Source organism: Phoca vitulina, unplaced genomic scaffold, assembly GCF_004348235.1.
Source record: "Phoca vitulina isolate PV1807 unplaced genomic scaffold, GSC_HSeal_1.0 scaffold40, whole genome shotgun sequence".
In the NCBI taxonomy this organism is placed as follows: domain Eukaryota; kingdom Metazoa; phylum Chordata; class Mammalia; order Carnivora; family Phocidae; genus Phoca; species Phoca vitulina.
This window is the reverse complement of record NW_022589743.1, coordinates 1,325,882-1,352,643: the sequence shown is the minus strand read 5'-3', so window position 1 is coordinate 1,352,643 and position 26,762 is coordinate 1,325,882. Positions and strand designations below refer to the sequence as shown.

General features: G+C 40.4%; 1 protein-coding gene across 2 annotated transcripts; it reads right to left on the bottom strand.

Moving 5' to 3' along the window:
- Window positions 1–1,743: 1,743 nt before the first annotated feature.
- MED1 (mediator complex subunit 1) lies at window positions 1,744–26,762 on the bottom strand. 2 transcript variants are annotated; one of them, XM_032428697.1, is made up of 17 exons: window positions 26,320–26,762; window positions 24,107–24,213; window positions 21,069–21,147; window positions 18,740–18,794; window positions 18,504–18,636; window positions 17,786–17,814; window positions 15,789–15,860; window positions 15,287–15,361; window positions 14,738–14,811; window positions 13,671–13,760; window positions 12,253–12,364; window positions 11,077–11,201; window positions 10,703–10,821; window positions 9,497–9,698; window positions 6,833–6,928; window positions 6,616–6,721; window positions 1,744–5,248 (listed from the first exon to the last, which is right to left on the bottom strand). In XM_032428697.1, the coding sequence occupies exons 1-17, from the start codon at window positions 26,342–26,344 to the stop codon at window positions 1,999–2,001; spliced, it is 4,749 nt and encodes a 1,582-aa protein (XP_032284588.1). In that variant the 5' UTR covers window positions 26,345–26,762; the 3' UTR covers window positions 1,744–1,998. The 2 variants fall into 2 exon arrangements, with proteins under 2 accessions (XP_032284588.1, XP_032284589.1); XM_032428698.1 differs by lacking the exons at window positions 18,504–18,636; window positions 24,107–24,213; window positions 26,320–26,762 and having other exon boundaries at window positions 21,069–21,096.

Here is a 26,762-nt window from a genome sequence, read left to right as displayed (position 1 = left end):
ATTTTTTTTTTCTCTGCAGAAACCAATGGGATAGGATTCAAAACTAGGTGAGAAACTTGTGAGAAATCCAACCTGGTTATATGTCTGAGAGGCTGCTACTGTGTCAGCATCACAAGATAAAGCACTCTGGTATCACCTTGCCCATGTCCTCCTTAGTGTCACCCAAGACATTTGACTCTGATACGGTAACCGATAACTTTTCTTGCTCCACTTTGCAATGTTTCGTTTCCTACTTCTTATTACCTTGGGACACAAAAGTGGCAGAGTTGTTGAGAGCTGATGACCAGAAAAGGGAGAACACTAGAGGAAATCAGAGACAGTCAGGAAAGAACGCCAAAGCTGATTTTCCAACTCTATGCTAACTCCAACCTGCAGAAAGAGCTGAATATAGAAATCTTCTTCAATATCTGATGAAGTCACTTCCATTTATCACACACACACACAAATGAATCACCTGGCTTTTTTTTTTTTTTTTTAATCCAGAAGAGTTGTGCTGGGGACTGTGCCCCGTCCTGCTGATACAGATCCTGAATGGAATCATCAGGAATGGCACAGTGCAGGTGTCAAAATCAAAGTAAGGCCGCAGAATTTTGAGAGGACCCTCCAAATACTGAGAACTTGTGTTGCACTCAAATGGTCTCCTGGATTTCTATATTTATGAGAAGGGCTTCTTATTGATGTCCCCCAGAATCCAGACTCAGACCTATTCCTCCAAAAAGGTCCAATTGGGTTGCTACATAGTAGCAAGGGTTTATCTTCATGCCCACCTAGCATTCCAGGCCCCCATTACTTCAAGTGAGCTTGAAATTGTTTTAAGTGAACTATGGCTGCAAATTTTTTACTGTTTTATCTAAGGGAGCATACAGTGGAGCGACTGAAGTCTGGACTCCTTCTCCATGTGATGCAGAGAAACAAGGAGCCCAGCTCTCAGGAATGGCATCAGTTCTCCTACAAACAAAATGCTGGGATGTGGACTTTTGGCACATTGTGGAAATAGGAGAACTATTAATTCTGTAATGGTTTTCATGCCACTGGGTCAGGGAGGCTGTACATTAAAACTTACTGCATCTGAAAACATGTTTACATCCCAAAAAGCCAGCCCAGCCTTTATTAAAGGACAAAGAGACTATAAATCAGTACCTCCACAGGGAGGTAACTCCTAATATTCCTATGATGTCTGAACCCTATGATAAACCTCCTAAAACAAAAATACCATTTTGGTTTTTCTACTTAACTCCAAAGGTGGACTCTGACTAATCTGCTTGGGCTTAATGCTACAGTACCAGCACAAGCTACAGGCTCCCTACCACCAAATAAGCCTTGCTCTTCCACCTCCCATCACTTTGAACCCTGAACCTTATAGAATTAGAAACACTGTGTAAAGACAAACAGATAAAGGGTTAAAATATTACAAATAAATAGCTAAAATTATCTTCCCTCCCCCAATCACTCCTAAGAAACAGACACCAAACATTACTTAAGTGTCCAAAATGACCAAAGTCCTTCATTTGTCCATGCCTCAAATGGACAACTATCCAAACAAAGTGAACAACCTTCATGCAAATGCATCAAGGAATGTATTGCTTTTTCATTTGCTGCCCAGCCCTTCAAATACATGCACTAAAATGAGTTAAAACATGGCCTAAAAATGGAAAAAGGGAGAAAAAAATATATATGAATATTTCCCACAAAACTGTTTCCCACCCTTCCCTCTCCCTATGCCCCACCCACCCCCTCCCTTTCATAAGCAAGTATTTTAACTTTTTTTTTTTTCTCTGGCAAAGGAAAAAGTGATTCTTGGTAACCAGAATCAAACCCTATGGTCTCTTTAGTAGAGTCTGGCTATACCTTTCTAAATTCACCCAGCTCGGTGTCAAAGCCATGCCATTTAAGATTCTTGAACACAAAATCAGACCTGTCTGACTCACCCCTTATGGTGGTTTGCCTATAAACTTATTAGTTTTTCTCTGGCCATTTTTGTCTTAAAAAGTAAGGTTCCTAATTGCCAATCAGGGCCACATCCATAAGATCGTCATCTTCCTCCCCAATCATAAAGTCAGGGCTGAGCCTTGAGGGCCTGTCTGTAGATAAAATTGTGTTGCTTGTCAAAGACAAGGACTGGTCTGAAGAGATGGGTGATTTAGACCAACTCTCTGGCTTGATGCTATGAGATTTTTTCTTGTCCCGGTCTTTGTCCCGGTCCCGGTCTCGATCTTTGTCTTTTACTTTCTTCTTTTCTTTTTTGTGCTTCTTATGCTTTTCTGTGCTATATTCTGGAAGAGGTCGGATACCATCATCTGAGCTGGGACTGTTCTGGTAAGATTTTTCTGCTATGGAGGAGCCTGATTCACTTTCACTGTCCAGATTCTGGGGGGTATATGCTGGTGACTTACTATGGCTAGGAGAGCCACGCTCATGTTTTGGAGTGGAACCACTGATGAGTGGAGAGCCATAGTTTTTGGAAGAGGCCATCTGAGGCCTGAGCCCTTCTCCACTACTTTCCCCAGGTTTCTGCAAAGTCACTTTGGCTTTAATGCTGGGAGAACCCCCATCATGCTTGCTGATGATAATTTTTGCCACACCTGTGCTCCCCACATTTTTTGACTCTGAGGTCTTCTTAGACGAATCCACTGAACCCCCCGAGGTGGAAACCTTGGATTTTTCTTTATCACTTTTCTCACGCTTACCCTGGAACTCTCCTCCTGACATGTTATGTTTGGAGGACATAGGATGGCTAGAAGAATTTGTGCTCACCCCCATCTGGCCATCCATTGGGTCCTCACCTCCAGGGCCACTGGTGACGACCCCATGCTTCAGTTTATCTATGACAGCTGTTAAGGATGGCTTCTTATTTCTGCTGGGAGATTTTCCTTTGGAACTCCCATGCTGGTTCTGAGAGGAAGACATGGAAGAGCCACTTGAGGAAAAGGAAGAGGAAGATGCTGTACAAGAATTAGATGATGGGGGAGTTTTCTGAGACAATGAGCCTGAAGATCCTAACCCTGAAGATGACTTCATGCCAGTGCTTGAACTAGTTCCAGACATATGAGAACCACCAGAACCTGAACTGATGGGGGACTTGGCTTTAGAGGATGGGGGAGTCCCAGGAACAGCCTTCATTGGAGAGGCAAGCTTATCAGAGCCTGCAGGTGGCCTTGAATGAGAAGGGGATATGTTTGGTTTACTTAAAGAAGGATTCATAAGTGATGATGGCTTCCCTTGAGGTTTCAGCTTAGTGCTGCTGGAGCCACTGCTCAGTCCATGCTTGGTAATGGGAGAGGAGCCTGGCTTCCCCCCAGACTGGGATGAATTTTTGGACTGGCTAGATCCAGAAGACCCTTGGCTGGAATATACACTGCTGCTTAACTTGGAACTTGAGGAACCTTCTGATTTACTGCTTTTCATCTTGCCTGAGTTGGAAGCCGAAGAGGAGGAAGAGGAGGAGGAAGAATGGCTATGGTGGCTTTTACTGCCTGAGGAAGACACAGAGCCACTGCTGGTATACTGACTGTGGGAGGGCTTGCCCACCATCACGGTGCCTTTAGGAATCTGAATAGTGATTTTGGGAATAGGTGGTGTGGCAACACCTGGGGGAGTCTGCGATCTTCCTGAACTGCCTGGAGATTTGGATCCGCCCGTACTGGTAGGTGGGGTGAAAGGTCGATTAGAAGAACTGTGAGACGGAGACTTTCCTTCAGTGTCCGCCTTCTTCCGCTTTGGAGGTTTATCTTTGCTTTTGCCATCATTAGAAGGGGTCCGACTGCGCTTCCCTGGTTTGCTATCTAATCCTGGCCCTGACAGACTACTATTACTGGTGCCGTTGCCCTCCTTTACTCGCTTTTGAGTCTTTTCTTTCCCTAAGTCCCCAGTAGTCAGTAAAGGACTCTGGCTACCACTATGATGCTCCATAAGATCTGCAGGACCCAAAGCCTTACCAGCCACTGATATAATACTGAAATCAACTGTGTCAGCTTGGCTATTGCCTTTAAACTTAGTCTCCCCATTATCACCTCCAAGCATTGGCACCCCCAGAGTATTTAGCGCCTGAGATGCAAATCCTTTGAAGTCATCATTATCTCCACTTTGGCTGCTTTCATCAAAATATTCTTCTCCAAAACCACCTTGGCTCTGGCTGTTCAACAAATCAGGATTAAAATCTACTCCATCAGGAAAAAAGTGATTGGTAGGAGAGTCACTACTAGGGCTTCCAGCAGCATCTGCAATTAGGTCAGCTGGATCTGTGTATGGATTTTCATTATTATTGGTTTGAAAGACATCAGGGTCAAAGAGGGCACTCTGAGAATGCCCAGAGCTTGAAGAATCTCGAACAGGGGTACCAATGGGTGGGCAATCATCACTAGTGCTGGGAAGCTTAGAGGCTTCTTCTGCAATGTCTGAAAGGATATCAGTTACATCTGGGCCAATGCTGTCTGAACTGGATAGTCGGACCATCCTTTGAATACTGGGTTGGGGGTGAGGTACTGGTTGTGGGTAAGTTGTTGGGGGAGTACTACACTGGCTTGGAGCTGGAGTGATGTGTGGTGTATCCAGCGTGTCTGCTGTCATGTTGACATCAAAGATAGGGTTCTGTGAGTCAACATCCATTGAAAATAGCTCCCTCTGAAAGTCATCTTCAGTCTGGTGTTTGGGTTTGTCAGGTGGTAATCTTGATGACTTCTTCTTCTTTGTCTTGTTGCTTCCCGGGCATATTTCCATCCGGGGTGAGCCGGAAGAAGAGTTCTGCCTTTCTAAAGGGCTGCTTCCATAAAGGGTTGAGAAATCCTGGGCAGGGTTATCTTTAAGAAGGTTCATGAGCATCGGGTGGTTCTTGGTGTTGCCGGCCATTGAAGAGACAGGTGGCGGCGTGTGATGAGGAGGGGTCGGACTCGAGCCAATGGTAGACCCCCCGTTCCCTGTGATTTGCAACAAACTGGTAAGAATTGGGTTCTGAGACACCTTGCTGAAGTCCTCCCCATGGCCCACCGACTCATGCCGATCTTTGATGCTCATGCTCATATTAAACAAGGTGGTAATGGGACCCCCCGGAAAGGTGTTGGTTGGTGTAGTGGTACCACTCATTGGGTTGTTGCCTGTGGTCATGCCATACCCTGGGCTGCTAGCCGGGGGCAGGTTCTTTTTCACCATGTCTTCAACTGTCTCTGCAATGAGGGACAGTGCTGGGGTGTCGGCCTGAATGGTTTCAGCTTTCCTCCGAATAGCCCTCATCGTCACAGGGATGGACATACATCTGTAAAATAAGATAGAAAAAACAAAGTTAGCAGTGTATTAGCTGCCTGGATGAAAACAATTTTTACTTGGGAAAACAGGCTTTAATTCTGCCTGAGATTCAGATATGCCCTCAGAGGTTTGCAGTAGGCAATTTTCAGGTAAGGCAAATAACCCGAAAGGCAGAAATAGTTCTGTAAAATGCCAGAGCTTTGGGCAAATTCATTCTAAAAAGAATCTGTACCAGTAGGCACTCTCAACCTCTTTTGAAGCACTACCAAAAACCAACTAACCACAAACAAGAGCCCAAATTAGATGTCATACTGAACTAAAAGAAAACTGATAGTAATGAACTCAGTAAGAAAATATCTTCCTTTTCGGGCTTCACATGTGATTAATGGGATATGCTATTTATCTTAATTAATGAACCACTAGAATAATCTCTTGAACCATCAAATTCTAAACCTTGATGCCTTAGATCATCCCAAAGCTATACCGTGAAAGATGCTATTATTGGTATAAAATCTTGATTACTTTAAAGCAAAGCACTTTTTATCTTACAGATAAATTTAACAATACATTTTAGAAGACACTTTGCTCTAGAACATTTTAGCAACCTTTCTTGAAAGACCGAACAGTAACATTTTAGGCTTTTGAAGATCCCATGGTCTCTGTCCAACTATTCTGCCATCTTAGCTCAAAAGGCACCACAGACAATATATAAGGACACGTGGGTGGCTCAGTTGGTTGACCTGATTTCACCTCAGGTCATGATCTCAGAATCCTGAGATCAAGCCCCGCATCAGGCTCCCCATGCAGCAGGGAGTCTGCTTGAGATTCTCCCTCTCCCTCTGCCCCTCCCCACTCTGCACACTCTCTCGCTCTAAAAAAATAACTCTTTAAAAAAAAAAAGGCACAGACAATATATAAATGAACAGACATAGCTGTGTTCCAATAAAATTTATTTATAAAACAGGCCACAAGCACCTATTCTAGAAAAATCTCAAAATTACATATTAATATTTCTGGGAAGCTGACTGGCTTAAGTTATCTTCCCACATGCCACCACGTGACATATTACATATGTTAAAAAGTGATGCAAAGTTAAAAAACAACAACAACAACAACAAAACCTACATCTTATTTCAGCTGTCTCCCTCCTAAAAGAACCCTAATACTAGACCTAAAGTTACCTACCTTATTTCCTATTACTCTCATGATATTTAAAAAACCAAAGCTCACATTACTTTTGAATCCCAAAACACAGAAATGTGAATTCAAAGCAGTGACTGAATGCTTTCCTCCTAAATTCCCATTCACTCTAATACTGAAAACAGCGTTCCTTATACATCTCTTAATGGGACTCTGATGGAAAAGGGCCAGTGCTACCTTTGAACAACTTTGGCAATGAAGTCATCTGTGCAGATGAGTGCATCTGACAGCCCCTTGTACAGTTTACAGCTCACATGTGTTGAGTCCTGCACATCCATTACCACTGAAAGACAAAATACATAGGAGTTGAGAGAAATTCAGCTTCTGACTTCAAAAAGAAGATAAGGGACCAAACTACTGCCCTAAGAAAAGTGCTAGCCCCCTCACAACTCACCACACACCAGGGAGTCATTCACAGGGTGCTGAAAAGATACGCTGAAACGGGACTCTGAGAGAGGACACACTTCGAATTGGAGGAGGCCAGGAGAATCTAAAAGGCAAAGAAAGGATCATAAAATAATCAACCAAATATAAGATTAGACACTAGTAAATAATAATCCCTAAGTATACAGGATGAAATTCTCTGCCTCCTTAGAAACTAAATTCCACACATTTTTTTTTTTTAGGTAAGTTAACTTTTATTTTTATTTTTTTTAAGATTTTTTATTTATTTATTTGACAGAGCTAGCGAGAGAGCACAAGCAGGGGGAGGGGCAGAGGGAGAGGGAGAAGCAGCCTCCCTGCTGAGCAGGGAGTCCGATGTGGGGCTTGATTCCAGGACCCTGGGATCATGACCTGAACTGAAGGCACACGACTGAGCCACCCAGGCACCCCAATCCTACATATTTTTTACATGTAAAGCCTACTATATCATTCACAGGTGACAGAAGGAATCAGATTCCAAAAAATATGTCAGCTGATGTTATAAATACTCCAAAGAAATAACTAAACTTCCACTTTCTAAAATGAACACCATTTAATCCCTAAATTGTTAAAGACCTTGACAGATATAAATGCCTTACCTTGAAAGTGAATTATGAAAATAAACGTGGCCAAGAGTTTTTCATTCTATTTGATAAGACATCCAGAACCACTGCCATAAACCCTGCTTTCTATCAGTGTTTGCAGATGTTAGCTATGTGGCCCATAGTTTGGTAAGCATGGATGTAGGGCCTATAATCTAAAATGATATCCTTGGGGCGCCTGGGTGGCTCAGTCGTTAAGCGTCTGCCTTCGGCTCAGGTTGTGATCCCAGGGTCCTGGGATCGAGCGCCGCACCAGGCTCCCTGCTCAGGCAGAAGCCTGCTTCTCCCTCTCGCACTCTCCCTGCTTGTGTTCCTGCTCTCGCTGTGTCTCTCTCTGTCAAATAAATAAATAAAATCTTTAAAAAAAATAAATAAATAAAATGATATCCTTGGGGTGGCACCTGGGTGGCTCTGTCGGTTAAATGTCTGCCTCCACAGGAAGCCGTCTTCTCCCTCTCCCTCTACCTGTTGTTCCTCCTGTTTGTGCTCTCTCTTTCTCTCTCTCTGTCAAATAAGTAAATAAAATCTTTAAATAAAATAAAATAAAATCATATCCTTGGGGTGCCTGGGTGGCTCAGTTGGTTAAGCGGCCGACTCTTGATTTTGGCTCAGGTCATGATCTCAGGGTACTGCAGGGAGTCTGCTTAAGGATTCTCTCCCTCTCCCTCTGCCCTTCCCCCTGCTAGGGCTCTAAAATAAAAAAAATAAATCTGTAAAATAAATAAATGAGTAAATAAATAAAATGATATCCTTATGCCAAATATACATACAATATCTATCATCATAGGTTCCTAAGCCAAACATGCTGGAAGCCCAGAGACAAGGATCACATACTTTCTTGGGAAAATGCATGCATCTTGCAGGACTAACTTCATAAATGGCTTACAAAAACTAATTTCTAGATGCGCTGAAACTACTTGGAGAATTCTCCCAGGATTCAAATACATGAAATAGTAGGGCCATAAGCACACTTGCACATGCTCAGTGTCATTACTCTCTCTAAAATTTCTCATTTCTAAAGCAGTTTTTTTTTTTTTTTTAAGATTTTATTTGAGAGAGTGAGCAAGAGAGAGAGAGAGAACACAGCGGGGAGGGGCAGAGGGAGATGGAGAAGCAGATTCCCCGCTGAGTGGGGAGCCCGACATGGGGCTTGATCCCAGGACTCCAGGATCATGACCTGAGGTGAAGGCAGATGCTTAACTGACTGAGCCACCCAGGCACCCCTCTAAAGCAATTCTTATTCCCAAAAAAGAGATCTCCTGATTTGCCTGCCTTGTTTCTTTTTGCCTGCCATTCGCATTAATACATCTCTATTACTGAAGTGCTTTACAACTAAGGTAAAAAATTAATTACAGTTAACTAGAGCAGCCAAAAGTCTCATCAGGAATTCTAACAGCAAACTGTGTTTGAAAAATATCAGCATTCCAGAATCTAGGGAGAAAAAAGGGCATGGGTCTTACCCCTTTTTAAGCTATATGCTTAAGTTCCTCAAAGAATGGGGACAGGAAACATACTCAGGCAGGACTAAAAGCTGGGAAGCACTGTCCTAACAACCTAAAATTTAAATCTCAAGAAATCGTCTCTGGGGCACCTGGCAGAGCATGCAACTCTTGATCTCAGGGTTGTGAATAAAAGCTCCACACTGGGTGTAGAGATGCCTTAAAAAAAAAAAAAAGAAAGAAAGAAACAAAGAAATCATCTCTCCCCACAGCATCCCAAGTTCTACTTTCTATACCTACTGTAAGGTTCAGGCCTGTAGGTACCTAATTATATCACTGTATGCAGAAAAAGAGTAAGTCCGTTGCAAAAAAACAGTGGTTTCCAAATGCCAATTTATGGATTAGTTCCATCATAATTATATGTGGAGCTTAAACCAGATTCCCAACTCCTCCCACTGAGGTTCTAATTCAGTTCACTTGCGAATGGAAACCAGTTATAAAAGCTCCACAGGAGATATAAGCCACCAAATTAGAGAACCACAAGAACAAAGAGCCTCCATTTGCCAGTAAGTATATTAAAAGGAAAGGCAATACCTTCTTTCAGAATAGTTCTTTTGACACAACTTCCTATTAGGGTGTTATAGGCCACTTGATGTCTGATCAGATTTAGGATAAGAGGAACTCGGCCAGGGTGCTGAAAGGTGATTTTGCTAACTAGAGTTCCCTGTAGACTTCTGCCATCTGGAAGAGGAGCATCCTTGTTGAGGAAATAGCAGTGCTGCTGACCTGGAAGAGCCTGGGCAAAAAGGACAAAGGAAATGAACACTATTTACTCATCCATGGTGCTCCAACCACAAAATATAAAAAACCCCTATTCCTCAAAAATCAGCAGCAGTTTCTCAGTGAATAATAAAACTCCACAGTGAATTCTTTGGTCAGCTGATGTTATAAATGCCAATTACTAACTTGGCTGAAAAGACCCCTTTTCTATAAATGTTCTATTAGTGGTTTCCTAACCTAACTAACAAAAATTACGTCAGAAATTTGTATAAAAGAGGCCCCTAAACCATAAGTGCAAAATCTGCATTTTTAATAAAACACCTTGTATAACTGTAACACAGAGTTTGGAAACTACTACTTTAGTCTAGACTATCCTCAAACATTCAAATAAATTCAAGTCCAGATGAGGTTTTGGAACCTTTCTTAATTTATTCATTCTAGCACTTTCTTCTCTATATGTACTTGAAGGACCTTTTCAGATTATAAGCTCATGACACTTGAAAGAATTAAACATTAGGAATTCTTTTTTTTTTTTTTCTTAAGATTTTATTTATTTATTTGACAGAGAGAGACACAGCGAGAGAGGGAGCACAAGCAGGGGGAGTGGGAGAGGGAGAAGCAGGCTTCCCACCGAGCAGGGAGCCCAATGTGGGGCTCAATCCCAGGACCCCGGGACCATGACCTGAGCCGAAGGCAGACGCTTAACGACTAAGCCACCCAGGCGCCCCAAACATTAGGAATTCTTAACATCTACTTACAAACTTACAAAAGTTCAGGATACCATTAAGAGAATTTCATCTGAAATTCTGGCCATGAAATGTACATTGTTACTTCCTGACTTGGAAGCTCATGCTTTTTCTTCAGTATGTTTCAGAAATTTCTGTAATTTCCTGCCTGAATGAGGAACTAGGAAATGATCCAGTAGTCCAAAAGAATGTTTCTGACCCAGTAATCCTATAAAGGAAGATTCTGATCTTGGGTTCAAATATAACCTACAACAATCTATGGAGCCTTACTTACAGCATAAAATCGCATGTTGTGATTCAAAGGTATGGGGTCAGGGTCCTTTGACAGCTCAAACTGAGTGATCAGTTCATAGAGGGGTACATAAGTTGGTTGAGTTTCAAACAATGGAATTCCTGGAAAAACAAGAACATAATGATCGTAATAACATCAAAATGCTGACAGCTCAGTTTTCCCTTCATGACTTCTATTTCATTCATCCATTTATTGAAAAAGTACTTACTAAGCATTTACTAGTACAAAGCACTATGACATTTATACCCATCGGTACTTTTTTGAAGACAAGACTGAAAGAGGTCTAAGATCATCTGAATTTGAAGTTTGTTTTTCACATTTTTAACAAGAATTAGCTCTTGATACTTAAAACTCACCTGTGCAGTTCTGAAGTTTCTGAACAAATGCTCTAGATACTGGGATTGGCTGGGGAAATTTCAAGAAGAAACAGGCAGGAAGATCAACACTGTTGGCACTGGTGATGGAGGAAAAGGAGGGGGTCCTTCAAAAAAAAAAAGGGTGTGGGTTGGATTTTGACTTGATATAAAAATGAAAAATCTAAACACCCATTCTTAGACATGTCCGTATCATTTAACAGAAGTCTATCAAAAGTTCACTCTTTTGGGGCACCTGGCTGGCTCAGTCGTAGAGCATGCAACTCTTGATCTTTCAGGCATGAGTTTGAGCCCCACACTGGGTGTACAGATTACTTAAAACAAATACTTAAAATGTTTAAAAAAAAGTTCACTTTTGGGGCACCTGAGTGGCTCAATTGGTTAAGCATCTGACTCTTGATTTCAGCTCAGGTCATGATCTCAGGGCTGTGGGATCAAGCTCCACATCGAGCCCAGCGTCGGGCTCCACACTCAGGGTGGAGTCTACTTGTCCCTCTCCCCTGCTCGCGTGCGTGCACACACACTCTCTCAAATAAATAAATGATAGATAAAATATATTTTTTTAAGATTTTATTTATTTGAGAGAGAGAGAGAGAGAGAAAGCACAAGAAGGGGGAAGGTCAGAGGGAGAAGGAGACTCCCCGCTGAGCAGAGAGTCCAATGTGGGACTCAATCCTGGGACTCCGGGATCATGACCTGAGCCGAACGCAGTCACTTAACTAACTGAGCCACCCAGGTGCCCCTAAATAAATAAATCTAAAAAAAAAAAAAAAGTTCACTCTTTCAACTTTCTTTCCCCAGTTCCAAAACATCCTATTTATTAACCCTAAAGTATTTAATCAAGCATCTATCTCGAGTCTCTAGTTATTAATCCAGTCAAGAGAAGTCCCATGATAACGTAAGAAAAAAAAAGCAGTCATTAAACCAGTGGAATTAGTACAGTTCTTCTCTTTCTCTCTCAGGATAGACAATGTGTTCTATAAGCAGACTTCAGAAAGGAACATTCAAATAGATATTGAAAAGAGAAATTAAATGGATAAAATAAAAAGCCAATCTCTAGAAAGTCAAGTGAGGAAAGAGGCAAGTCAAAGTAATACTTGTTTCGTACTGGGCTTGAAGTTGAAAAAATGAACTTTGCTAGAATTATACTTAACTTACCATTTGTTGTCAACTGGATGTGACCCCATAATTAATGGTGCAATTGGGAGTTTATACATAGCAGACGTTCCTTCAATTGTTACTGATGCGTTCATGCCCAATGATCGAGGAACTGAGAATAGGAAAGAAAAAGGGTTTTCTCCAAAGTAACACAAATTACAAGGATCTTAACATTTAAAAACAAAATCCAGGCTAACTTCTGCATAATTTGTCAGATACTGTAATACCTATATGACTTAGAAATTCGAGAAACTACCTTTTACAACCAACATTTCTGTCAGTAAATAAAATACAGAACACAATGCAGTCCAAAGAAAAAAAAATTTTTAAAGGTTCATTACCAACACTTAATTATTTTCTCCAATTCCAGAATGCATTTAAATAGAATTATGATTATAGGATAGTCAATGACTAAAGTTACAAGGGGACCAAATGAGGTATTAGGCCATTTCTCATTGTTTTAGTGTATTAAAATGCAAATAGAGGGGCGCCTGGGTGGCTCAGTTGGTAAAGCATCCGACTTTTTTTTTTTTTAAAGATTTTATTTATTTTTTTGGCAGAGAGATACTGCGAGAGAGGAACACAAGCAGGAGGAGTGGGAGAGGGAGAAGCAGGCTTCCCACAGAGCAGGGAGCCCGACGCAGGGCTGGATCCCAGGACCCTGGGATCATGACCTGAGCCGAAGGCAGACGATTGATGACTGAGCCACCCAGGCGCCCCAACCATCCAACTCTTGATCTCATCTAAGGTCTTGATCTCAGGGTTGTGAGTTCAAGCCCCACATTGGGTTTTCTCATTCTTCTAATGAGAAATAAAATTTTAAAAATGCAAATAGGAAACAACATCCATTATTATATTCTTTAGTAAGTTGGCTAATCTCTTCACCTTTGAAGTAATGATTAAAGGAGATTATTTCAAGTCAAATGGTTTATACCTTTTCATTCATTCATTCAACTTGTTCAAAAGCACCTGTTAAGCTTTTATTATGATGTATGTGTACACATACATGTGTATATATTAAGAGTATGTGTGTGTGTAAGAATCAGATGCAAAATCTGATAGGAACAGCAAACTTTGGTATGATGGCAAACTTATTAGAAAGTAGCAAATCAGGGCGCCTGGGTGGCTCAGTTGGTTAAGCGACTGCCTTCGGCTCAGGTCATGATCCTGGAGTCCCGGGATCGAGTCCCGCATCGGGCTCCCTGCTCGGCAGGGAGTCTGCTTCTCCCTCTGACCCTCCTCCCTCTCATGCTCTCTGTCTCTCATTCTTTCTCTCTCAAATAAATAAATAAAATCTTAAAAAAAAAAAGAAAGTAGCAAATCAGGAAATACACAACCAGGCTCAGGCATTCAAATTATTTTAAGTATTTTTAAAACACTGAACCAAACCGTCAGTTGCTTTTCAGTTAAAGTCTTACCATTATTCTCATGCAAAATGATGGGAGATGTAGTCTTATCATCCAGCAGGTCAGAAGGAGAGGCATAGTACTTCAAGTTCATTAAATGACCTATGCAAAATAAAACTTATCACTATTTTTATCAGGTAAATTGCAAATAAAAACGTTCCCATTTTTACAAAACTGTGTATGAGAAAATAATTCCATAGATAAGAGGACTCATGCTCCAAAACAACTTATGAAATATGATAGAAGCGTAAGTATTGATTCTAATAATTTACTTCACAATTTAAAAATGTAACTGGGGGAAGGCAGGTGTTAACACCTTAGAAACCATTTAAAAATATACAAGTGACTGGTAATTTTCTCCCTCTGCTTATAAAACCAAGGTATAAATGTAATCACCCCTTAACTAAAATAAAACATTTTTACATTTTTCAGGGTGCCTAGATGGCTCAGTGGGTTAAGCGACTGACTCTTGGTTTCAGCTCAGGTCATGATCTCCACTCTGTGCTCGGTGGGGAGTCTGCTGCAGATTCTCTCTACCTCTCCCTCTGCCCCTTCCCCCGCATGTGCACTCCCCCACTCTTTCTGTGTCTCTCTCAAATAAATAAATTAATTAATTAAAAAAAAAAAAAAGATAAATAGGGATGCCTGGGTGGCTCAGTCAGTAAAGCATCTACCTTCAGCTCAGGTCATGATCTCAGGGTCCTGGGATCGAGTTCTGCATCAGGCTCCTTGCTCAGCAGGCAGCCTGCTTCTCTCCACCCCCCCCACCCCCCCGCTTGTGCACATGCTCTCTCTCGCTCTCACTTTCTCTCTCGGACAAATAAAGTCTTTAAAAAATAAAATAAAATAAATAAAAACAGGGACGCCTGGGTGGCTCAGTCATTAAGCGTCTGCCTTCGGCTCTGGTCATGATCCCAGGACCCGGAATCGAGTCCCACGTCGGGCTCCTTGCTCAGCAGGGAGCCTGCTTCTCCCTCTGCCTGCCACTCCCCCTACTTTTACTCTCTCTCTCTCTGACAAATAAGTAAAATCTTAAATAAATAAATAATTTTCAAAGTAAGCAAAGTAGGATCACATACCCCCACTTCTTGGAGTAAGATAGCCAACACTTCCATGAAGAATCTTATCCAAGGGACCAGCATTGGTTGCTTTCCTGTGAGACAAATGATCTATGTTTGCTTGTATTAAAGCCCTGAAGGTATTAGTGCACAATGTGCTAATGAGAAGCTGTTAAAAGTCTTAGAATTCAATCTTAATAACTTGTCCTATAACTGGACGTATAGCAGTTGTATTTCATTTTCAAGGTAAAGAGCTTATTTACAAGTGTAAAACAGTTTGTAATATGGTGAACAAAAATTACAACTAGACTATTATTTATCAGATGTGAGGCCAGGTTTGACAAGACTTCAAATAAAACTGATGGAATATCAACCAACAACTTAGACATACTGAGAAAATGGAATGCAATCACTTGGGAAGTAAAAAGAGATGGGCAAGATATACGATATAGATAAAATACATAATAATATGGGTCTATAATATGGGACCCTAATAACCCCCTAGATGAAAAGCTTTAAGAACAAAGTATCCAGAGAGTCATATAGAATTGACACCTTAGCCAGTCTTACCAATACATAACTGCCATTTTAGATAGATCCTGTTCTAAGGATTGGAGAGCCAAGTACATTTTAGTCTTCAGTTTGCTAGAAAGTAGATGAAGAGAACAAGAGTTAAATAGTTGAAAAATACACATATACACACACATACAAACATTAACATAGCCTAGAGGGCAATTCTGTTTGAAAGAGCCAAGCTAGTTAACAGAATCCCAGGTAGGTTAAAAATAAAAATGATGAGCCAGTTCCACAACCACTAATTTCTTTTCAGCTTAAAAATCAATTATGTTGAAGACATCTCAAGGATTATAGTCTCTGTTAGCATTATATCCATTAATACAGAAATTATTTATTTCAAATACCTTCAAAAGATATGAAGTTGGAAGCTATAGGTTGTCAGTATGAGAAGAAACCACAAATAAGATAGGGCAGAAGACTTGGCAAATTTCTAAGCACAAAACGGTTTACATCTATACTGATTTTTCCAACAAAAACAAAATTTAAAAATACTTACTTGTCCCCTGGAAGGTTATAAAGATTAACAAGACCCTTAAGGTGCTTAGAAAATTCATCAAAATTTTTTTCCCTATAAGGAATTCAGGGGAGAGGGAGGAGAATAAAACATACAATTACTACTCAATGCAAAGTGCCAAAAACCATGGCTACATAAAACTAATTTTAATAATTTGCTTTACTCTTTTCCCCCAAAGTTTTCTAGAATTAATCAAAAGCAAAAGAAAATGAAATGTTTTCCTTTCTCTATCCCATTTATCTAGAGAAGGTGCTTGTAAGCACTATAAAAAATGTCAAAAAGACCTAATAATTCCTATACTACAATAATTGGATCCTAAGTAATGAGACTTGGTTTAAATAAATCACTTTCTTTTCCTCTTAATATGTAACTGAGATGATTGGATGTCGTGAGGAAAACAAACTTTTGATTGGAGAGGAAATGGAAATAAGTAAATTGGGAAGATAGAACACTTGCATGTATGTATATGGCAACCTAAAAGCAAAGAGGAAAATGAACACTTGGGAGAGAGAGGGGAGACCAAGAGAAAAGGAGGTGAGTACTGTGGAGGCAAACCACAAATTCTACAATGTTCCTATGACTAGACCTGCCCCAGGAAAAAGAACTACTACCTAGACCCCTCGCATCCTAGAACCCAATATTCAGGCTTGGATTCTTAGTCAATTGGGTTCTGTGGGCAGGCTCAGGAATCCAACACAACTCAACAATTCTAATTCTCTGTATCTTTTTCAAACTTAAAAAAAAAGAAAAAAGTCTCTTAAAGCTAAATTGCCCTAACAATGTCAGATATTTGGTCAGGCATTTACCGAGCATATATTCAACACTTACTGCCCAAAATGCCATGAAGACAGTAAAACAAAACAAAACAAGAGTAGCAGTAAAAATGCCCCCACCTTAAAATCACCATCTATACAAAGTGACTAAAAATAGCATGTAAAGGCTAATATTATTTCTGAGCTTCCCACTTCAAAACATGCTTACAAACTAACTTTAAAACACCACCAGTTCATAAACTGGTGCAGTTTCCTACTCCAGATTAGAACCAGAAATATTGGCTTTCTGGACTATTCTGGCAACACACCTTTGCTAGACTTAACTGATTCAATAAACTCATAAAAAGGCTGTCTTTATGTTGCATTGCAATTTTTAAAAGGTGGTTCAAATGTGGCACACTTGGCTATGAACACATTAAAATGATCACTGCAAAGGCCAAGTATAAAACTTATTTCCTCAATATTAACATCTTAAGACATCTCCACGTAGTATCTGAGAACTTTGCTATATTTAAGACATAAAATTGATGTAATGGCTTTCTCAAAATCCAGAAAGTAAATTTCCACTCAATTTAAAAGGAAAGGATAATCCAGGGGGAAATGCCATCAACTGCCAAGAAACTCTTCATGTCTAGCGCTTCTACTATGATGGGAGTTTATCACACATATACCTTAAATGTAAAACAACTTTTCTCAAAGTGAAAAAAAGTTCTTTCCATGGTATAGACTCAATTTTCTCAAGCCTTCTCTGATTCAGTAATTAGGTTCTATTTATTTTTGTTGCACACAGAATTCTTGAGGCTAGATCAGTAGTTTCCAACCAGAAGTGATTTCACCCTCCAGGGAACATGTGACAATATCAAGAGATATTTTTGATTGTCACGGGTCAGGAAATACTAATGGCAACTAATGGGGAGAGACCAAGGATGTAGATAAACATCCTATAATGCACAGGGCAGCCCCCTAGAGCAAAGAATTTTCCAATCCAAACTGTCAATGCTACCAAGGTTGAGAAACCCTGGGATAGACGGAGTAGGTTAAGAAGCCAAGTCAATTCTGAAAGTGAACAAATATAGACTCTGAAAAATCCTGATCCAAGAAAATAAATATGTTCCTTAGGAGAGTAACTTTTGACCAGCCTCAAGACTAGCTATAAAGAACAGCACTGTCTGACAATATCAGGGAATATAAATGTCATTTGCTTACCTTAGCTGCTGTACAAGTTCTGGACAGCTCTGAAATTAAAGAAATCACGTTAAAACCTTAAACTACTTTAAGGCCTCTGAAGACATCAAAAGTTTTTCTCTTTTGTTAAGAGCACATGCTTTATAACAAAAACATTAAAACTACAGAAAATCCTTCTATTAAGATAATCAAAAAGCATCTTCCTACTTAGTAAAACCATGGGGTTGGGGTGGGAAATTAAAGATCAAAACATATGAACTAGTTTATAAAGGAATCAACTTTCAGTAGCTTAAAATATTAGGACCTCCCTTTAATGCCATCCTTGGAGTCCATATTCAACTATCTGGTTACACACATTAAACATTCATCTCTATTACAGGCTTTTTCAGAGACATTAGCTATGTATGAGATTATCTGTCCTTGATTATTAGCTCTTTGAGGATAGGAACTTTAAGGAATTCTGTATCCCCAGCATCTATTGTTCAAATGCGGCTCATGTTTGTTGATATGAAATGGAAAGCGTTCCTCTAGTGTCTCCACTTGTCGAAGCCTTTGGATGATGTCAGAGATGGACCCATGTTATTCTAAATTCTAGAGCTATTGATATTATAGCCGATCACATCATCTCTACAGTGGCTCACGAAAAAACCTAAACCCAAGCTATTTCAAACCCCAACAATTCATTTTAATGTCCCTAAGTAAACCCCACAGATTCCAGTGAAATATCAACAACACATACCACAGGATTCTCCCCATGGTGAGCCACTTTTACATCACAAAGCTGTCCTGCAGGATCTAACTGCACTTCCACATAGAACATATCTGACGTGATGTAACATTCAGTGCCACTGGCACTGAGATGAGAGCCCAGTCTAGCAGGAACAAATCAAAACAAAAATTAATAGAAGACACATAAATAAAGCCACCCAAAGTCAACACTAAGTTAAATACTTCTGCCTGAGATAGACTACTTACCCATTCTGTCTTGCTATAGACTCCAAGCGGTCAGTCATTGCTGGTAAAGATGTAACTAGGAAAGTAAAAAAGGGAAATCACAAAATGATCCAAATACTTAAATTTTATTCTTCAGAGACTGCAACATCCTAAGGAGTATATCCATCCTTCCAAGCCATTACATTCAATAGTTCAAATGCTTATGATTTGTACAAGTTCATTAGTAAGACTTAGCTGTGACCTAGGCAGTAGTAAGGATCAAAAAAAAGATCTATTTGAGGGGCGCCTGGCTGGCTCAGCTGGTAGAGCATGCGACTCTTGATATTGGGGTCGTGAGTTCGAGCCCCATGTCGGTGGGGCTTACTTAAAAAAGATCTATTTGAAAAAATTATTGAGAGGCGCCTGGGTGGCTCAGTCGTTAAGCGTCTGCCTTCGGCTCAGGTCATGATCCCAGGGTCCTAGGATCAAGCCCCACATCGGGCTCCCTGCTTGGCCGGGAGGCCTGCTTCTCCCTCTCCCACTCCCCCTGCTTGTGTTCCCTCTCTCGCTGTGTCTCTCTTTGTCAAATAAATAAATAAAAATCTTAAAAAAAAAAAGAAAAGAAAAAATTATTGGACCATTCTCCTCTCCCTTTTGCATTCCTCATCTGGGATAAGTTATCTTTAACTTCAAAAAGACAAATGTATCTGCTAATGCTAGAATAAGGAAGATTAACATCAAAACCAAACCAACATAAAAACAAATATTCAAGGGATGCCTGGGTGGCTCAGTCGGTTAAGCATACGCCTTAGGCTTAGGTCATGATCCTGGGGTCCTAGGATCAAGTCCCACATCAGGTTCAGCGGGGAGCCTGCTTCTCCCTCTGCCTGCCGCTCCCCCTGGTTGGGCTCCCCCACCTCTGACAAATAAAATCTTTTTAAAAAAATTAAATTTTCATAGCAGCATTATTCACTACAGCCAAAAGATGGAAACAAACCAAATGTCCATTCATGGATGAACGTAGAAATAAAATGTGGTATATACATACAAAGTATTATTTAGCTTTTTTAAAAAAAAGGAAATTCTGATACATGCCACAACATGGATGAACACTGAAGACAGTATGCTAGTGAAAAGCCAGTCACAAAAGGACAGATACTGTTTGATTCCACTTATATGAGGTATGTAGAGTAGACAAATTCTTTTTTTTTTTTTTAAGATTTTATTTATTTATTTGACAGAGAGAGACACAGCAAGAGAGGGAACAGAAGCAGGGAGAGTGGGAGAGGAAGAAGCAGGCTTCCCGCCGAGCAGGGAGCCCGATGTGGGGCTTGATCCCAGGACTCTGGGATCATGACCCGAGCCGAAGGCAGACGCCCAACGACTGAGCCACCCAGGCGCCCCTAGAGTAGACAAATTCTTACAGACAGAAAGTAGAATGATGGTTACCAACAGTTGACGAGAGGGAGAAAGAAGAAGTTATTGTTTAATGAGTATAGAGTTTCAGCTTGGGAAGATGAAGAAGTTCTAAAGATGGATAGTGGTGATGATGGCTACACACAATGTGAATGTACTTAATGCCACTCAATTATAATTTAAAATGGTTAAAATGGTGAAATTTATGTTATGTATATTTTATCACAATTTAAAAAAAAGTACCAGTCTCTGCCTCTACATACTATGGTTATTTCCACAGATTGGGAAGGGTTACCTTTCAAGACTGAGACTCTGTGTTGAGTTGGAAGAAGCAAAAGTGGGATCCTCTACATTTTGATGAACTAAACAAGGATCCTTAACCATCAGAGAAGGAAATGTTAGAACGGGCGATGAGAGTCGTAGAAACCCACTCTCAGACTTGAGATTTTAAAGGAAACCCAAGGGGCGGGGGGACAATATTCAGCTGAATCAGGTTCATTTGTGATGGATCAGAGTAAAATCTGTTTTTACTTTAATTTTTTCCCCCAAAATACACAGAACTAGCAATTATAAGCATGAATAGTCAAGCTCATGATTTAAATTTTATTTGCTTTCCTGAAAACACTGTCCATAAACAATGTAAAAATCTTTTATTAGAGTTAAAATGTCCATCTTCTTATTGTGAGTTAATTAGAAGAGAATATGTGAAGAAAAAAGAGAACTTTCCCCTCCTATCTTATAGTTACTCTCCATCAATTATCTTTTGAATCTCTATCACCCTCCAAAATAGATTAAAAATAAATGTTTCAAAAGTTCAGGTAAGAGCGCATCTCAACTCCATAGTGAAAGCAAGACAACACCTAGCATAGAAAGTTGATCTACCTCAGTTTACATTTCTTCTGTAACTATAAAATTGGGTGTTTTAAGAAAGCATATTTCAAACACGTTTACAAACCTTTGAGAGCTTTCTGCAAAGTCTCCAAACAGCTGACCAAATGTTGGTGCCCTCCAGAACTCATCACAACCCTCTTCTCCTGTATTAAGTAGGAAAACATTTGAGGTAGAAATTAACCAAGCCAACAGTGTTTCAGGTAAATGTACTTCTCCTAGTAGTAATATTTCAGGATAATCTACAGACCAAATGCTGTAGTCTATATACTCTATATTCTCTATATACTCAAGATAATCTATAGACTCCTATTACTCTGTCCATTCATCCACAGGAGGACAAGTTCATAAACATGGATACTTCCATATCCATATACATGAAGGTAGAAAAAGGTATGCCCAGATCTTATTTTAGATTAGGAAGAATCAAATATAATAAATGAGATCAGCCTCCTGCAGAAGTAACTACATCCTAAGTTTAGTCAGTTAAATGAGGTGGCTCAGGAGATTTGACAATTCCCAAATCCAACAAGGTGATTCGCATGTAATCTAAGAAATAAAACCAAACCTTAGTAAAATTAGATTGACTCTAAGAAACAGAATGTGTAGTCCAGAAAAAGGGACTCCCAAAGAGCAAAAGATTTGACAGTTTTTCTAACCCTATCCAAGGAAGTTTCTTCCTGCACAACATTCCAATCCCTAGAAATGTGAAAAGTTTTATGATAAAAGGATAGTTTTTCAGGCTTTTCAATGCCCTAAATCCATCTCTTTGTTCTAATCCCACCTTCATAAAACAAACATCCGATTAATAATCGGGCTTCTCTTGTACCTTGAATAGATAAGGGGTTGCTCTGGATGGTGGATACAAATATTTTGCTAAGTGGAAAGATAAACCCTCTGTGGTAAATTAATAAATTGGCAGTCTGATTTACATTTTAGTCTACTAAGATTTTGTTACTATGTCAGTTGTTGAAAAACTTTCAAAGTCTTAATACACCAATAAAATCAGGTTTCTGAATATGCAAAGTGAGAAGTAGACAGTGGAAGCTATGGTAACCAAACCAAGACACTGGTTCCCCATGAGAGGGTCTTGGTAGCCACCTGGAATTCCTCTATCTCATGATGTCTCTCTAATGACAATATCATTTACAGAACATATTTCAAACTAGAATATGGCTACCTCGTAGTATAAAAATGACAACCTCTGAATCCCCAGACTGGAAAAACTGCCATTATTTTATTTAAGGCATTAAATAAAATAACACAAAACAAAAACCCACATTCTATGTACATAATCCTCAGCCAGAGATATACATACATTTGTCAAATTTACAGTTACAGAAATACACAGAAATGCACAAGCAGGGGGGAGCAGCAGACAGAGGGAGAGGGAGAAGCAAGCTCCCTGCTGAGTAGGGAGCCTGACATGGAGCTCAATCCTAGGACCCTGGGATCATGACCTGAGCTGAAGGCAGATGCTCATCCCACTGAGCCACCCAGGCGCCCCTACAGAAATCTTTCAGCAACACAACACTGTAATATCCATTATCTCACCTGATTCGTACAACAAAACTATGTGGAAAAGCAAACTGGTATTGTGTGCCTCTATTTTCCAGATGAGGGAACTCAGAGAGTCAATAATTTGTCCAAAGTCACATAGGTAGTAAGTACCTCAAATATAGGTCTTTTGACAGCAACTTCAGTTCTTTTGCTAGGGCTATACTGATACGATCATTTTAAACACTAATAAATCTACTAAACTGAACTTACTCTGGACCCAAAGTAAGATTTGTTGGGGAGGAGGGGGCACTTTCATTGAAGTATAACATATATACAAAAAAGTATATGAATCTTAAGTGAAGAGATCCATGAATTATCACAAAGTGAACACATCCATATAACCATTGCAGAGGTCAAATCATAGAAGTAAAGTTTTCCTACATCATTTGACTACTACTGGAATCATATGGATGAAATTTTAACAGCCAGGCCCTACCCCCTGTCTTCCACTTAACTTTCACTTAAGGTCTCCCCATACTGGTAAATGACTCTAGTACTATAGAGGAAAAGGTAGACAGAATGAACAGGTGAAGCTAATTAAGAATCAATTGCAGGGGCGCCTGGGTGGCTCAGTTGGTTAAGCGACTGCCTTTGGCTCAGGTCATGATCCTGGAGTCCCTGGATCGAGACCCGCATCGGGCTCCCTGCTCTGCGGGGAGTCTGCTTCTCCCTCTGACCCTCCCCCCTCTCATGTGCTCTCTCTCATTCTCGCTCTCTCAAATAAATAAATAAAATCTTAAAAAAAAAAAAAAAGAATCAATTGCAAACTCTAGGGGTGCCTGGGTGGTATAGTCAGTTAAGCATCCAACTCTTGGTTTTGGCTCAGGTCATGATCTCAGTGAGATGGAGCCCAGCACAGAGCCTGCTTGAGACTCTCTCCCCCTTTACCTTTGCCCCTCCCCCCATGCTCACATGCTCTCTAAAATAAATAAATAAATCTTTTTAAAAAATCCATTGCAGGGCGCCTGGGTGGCTTAGTTGGTTAAGCGTCTGCCTTTAGCTTAGGTTATGATCCCAGGGTCCTGGGATCCAGGCCCACATCGGGCTCCCTGCTCAGCAGAGAGCCTGCTTCTCCCTCTCCCTCTGCTGCTCCCCCTGCTTGTGCGCACCCTCTCTCTCTGTGTCAAATAAATAAAATCTTAAAAAAAAAAAAAAAATCAGTTGCAAACTCTATTAGTAGTATAGATACAATGAAAATACTATCTCATTAGAATCAAGTGGCTGAGGGCACCTGGATGGCTCAGTTGGTTAAGCGTCTGACTCTTGATTTTGGCTCAGGTCATGCATGATCTCAGGGTCATAAGATCGAGTCCCACATCGGGCTCCGTGCTGGGCATGGAGCCTGCTTAAGATTCTCTCTTTCCCTCTCCCTCTGAACCTCCCACCCTCGCACCCCCCTGCCCGCTCACGCTCTCACACTCTCTTAAAGAAACAAACAAAAACTGAGGACACACAATAACTAGTTTGAAAAAAATCTACAGAGGGAGCTTAGCTTATTAAATAATTATCTAAGCACAACACTTTATCCACCAGCATAATCCTCACCATGACTTGACGCACAAGCTTAATGGTTTCACTCCAAGGTCTATTTTGGTTAAATTTTGCATGGAGCCGTTCCAAGAGAGAGCTCATCTTACTCAGCTTCTCTGACTCTACGATATAAATTAGAAAACAGCATTAGAAACTCTTCTTTCAAGACCCTCCACAATTTTTCTTGCAAAAGAAACCCCCATACTTCATCCTGGTAACAACTCAGTTAAAATATTTTTCAACGCCATTTACTTCAAAATATACAAATACTTTACTTTTAATAACAAGAAGACAGAAATTGGGGTCTAATCAAAATGAACACCATAGAACATAAATGATTTCTATTCAGTCTTTTAATGAAAACCAAAAAAAGAACCACCTCTAATTATGTTTCAGGATCAAGACTATGTTTGGTGACAAAATCATTTCATGATATGCATGAAATCCCTTGCATGATATATGTAGAACATACATTTGAACATGGCCTTACTATAGTTAGCTGGTTTGGTTTTCAATGTGAAATACAGACTTTCTTAATTTTTTGACATAATTCTAAGAGATCAATGTAGAAGTAGTATCAAGAAAACAGGCTGTATTTGCCATTTTAATTTTTCCTGTTTGAATTCAAACTAAAACCATATGGATAGGGAATATGTCAATGACTAAAGGATGAGTTTCCAGCAGAGGTAAGAGAAAGATAGAAAAGTCCTGTTTCCTGGACTGAACAACTCTTATGCTCTCCAGCCCTCCTAATTTTTATTACTGAAATTTAGTTGATTTTTATTTATTTTTGAATTTTTATTACTTTTCTTATTGAATTATAGTTTTTATTTTTATTAAAATTTTTACTTTTGAAATATAGTTGATCCTTCCTCTAATTCTTATACTTCTTAGTATGAGCGAGGACCTGTTCTAGAGACCGTGGCAGTGCAAAAACACACAATACGCCTGAGATGATATCTGTGAGGGGGTGTGCATAAGTTAAAGTGGAAATAACCATCACAGAAAGCAAAATGAGATATGCTGTTAAAAACAGAGACACATTACAATTGAAACGCAAAAAAGGAAAAGTTCATTATCAGTCCTGGGGATGTTACAGAAAAGGTGACAGTTGATGTTGGCATTGAAAGATGAATAGAATGTCACCAATCAGAGTTAAGGCAGTGACATTTTCTAAATCAAGATTCAAATTCCTTTCTCCAATGTCCTCATCTTCTGGAAAACCAGTTTTGGGACTGTTTCAGCCAGCTTACAGTTCTGGACACATTGTTGGCAATTCCACTTTCAAGACTCACTCACTCAAGCATTGCTTTATGTGCTGGGGATACAGAAATGAGCAAACTAGACAAAATTCCTGCCTCATCGAGTTTCCATTTTACACTCACCAATCCTCTGCATCCAAGGAGTAAACCTTTCTTCTTCCTCTCCTTTAAAATACACTCCCCACCCCCCTTTTCCTCGAGAAGCCTGATGATAAGTACTTCACACGAATGCTCAAACACTTTTTGTGCCAGGGTCTACACAATGATGAGTAAGACAAGGTCCCTGATCTAACAAAGCTCAAAGTGGGGAAGATGGATGGGTAAACATCAATACAGTGATCCTTATTAACAGAACTATATCCAAAATACTAAGGAAGCATTTAAGAGTGTAGAACTTCAGAGAATCTAAGTACGGTTCCACAGAAAAGTTGTTTTTTCAGCAGTTTAAGTTAGTCCAAGCACTGAAAGGATGAAATTCAACGCATTTTACAAATATACAATAGTACAAGATCTGAACATTGTGACATTCTATTAAACTACTGGCTTTTACAATCATAAGGTCCTAATCATTTCACTAACGCCAAAACATCCTTCAATACTTGACACACAGCTCTGTATTATTTTTTTTTAATGTCATTATTCAGACATCTCTTCTGAAACGAGATGTAAGTAGGTTTTAGATTCACTCGCCTGGTCTTCCATCAACTTTAGGCTGAAAATGTCCTGAGGCCCAACTGATTGTCCCTAGCTAAGCAGGAAACCTTCACAGAAGTTGAGAGCCCACATCATCCCAGAGTCAGAGCCCTCCATCACCAAGGAAGGCACAGTCAGAAGCTATACCGCCTCCCGGACTCCACGACCTCGGGAACGTTGCCCCGGCGGAGGCATCGGCCCCCCCAGCTCCTCTCACAGATTGGCTCCCCCAAGCTGTGTCCCGCCCCCTGCTTTCCCCCTCAAGTCACTCACCCTCGGTTTCCCCCTGAGCCTTCATCCCGACGGTGGGGAGGTCCTGAATCCTACACAAGAGGATAAGCCCTTCCCCACCACTAACGAAGGAACCAAGTTGGTTCGGGCTCCCGGGACGCAGGGCACCAGCCGTCCCCACTCTTCCAGAGAAGGCTCAGTCTGAAGTCCCCGGCGGCAAGAAGAGAAGGGTGCTCCCGGCCGCCGCCATCTTCCCAACGGAACTTCCCAAATATCGCGAGATTAACCGTGATCCTGCGAGAGATAGGAAAAAGGCTGGGCACCAAAATATCGCGAAAAATAGTGCATGCGGTGCTTCTCGCGAGATTTTTCCAATCACGCCTCCCCTTAGCGCTCGGTTGTCTCCAGACTTACTGCTTCTAGTTACGGTGTTTGCTGTCAGCGCTTGATTCAGGTTCGGCATGGCAAAGGAGTTCGTAAATTAA

What these genes read in the sequence shown, in the direction of transcription:
- MED1 (XM_032428697.1), bottom strand. Translation starts at nt 26,344, where the DNA reads ATGAAGGCTCAGGGGGAAACCGAGG. An exon ending in CATTTTGCATGAGAATAATG is followed by an intron (nt 12,365 to 13,670) that starts GTAAGACTTTAA and finishes TCCTATTCTCAG; the next exon opens with TTCCTCGATCATTGGGCATG. An exon ending in GAATGACTCCCTGGTGTGTG is followed by an intron (nt 6,722 to 6,832) that starts GTGAGTTGTGAG and finishes TTTGTCTTTCAG; the next exon opens with TGGTAATGGATGTGCAGGAC.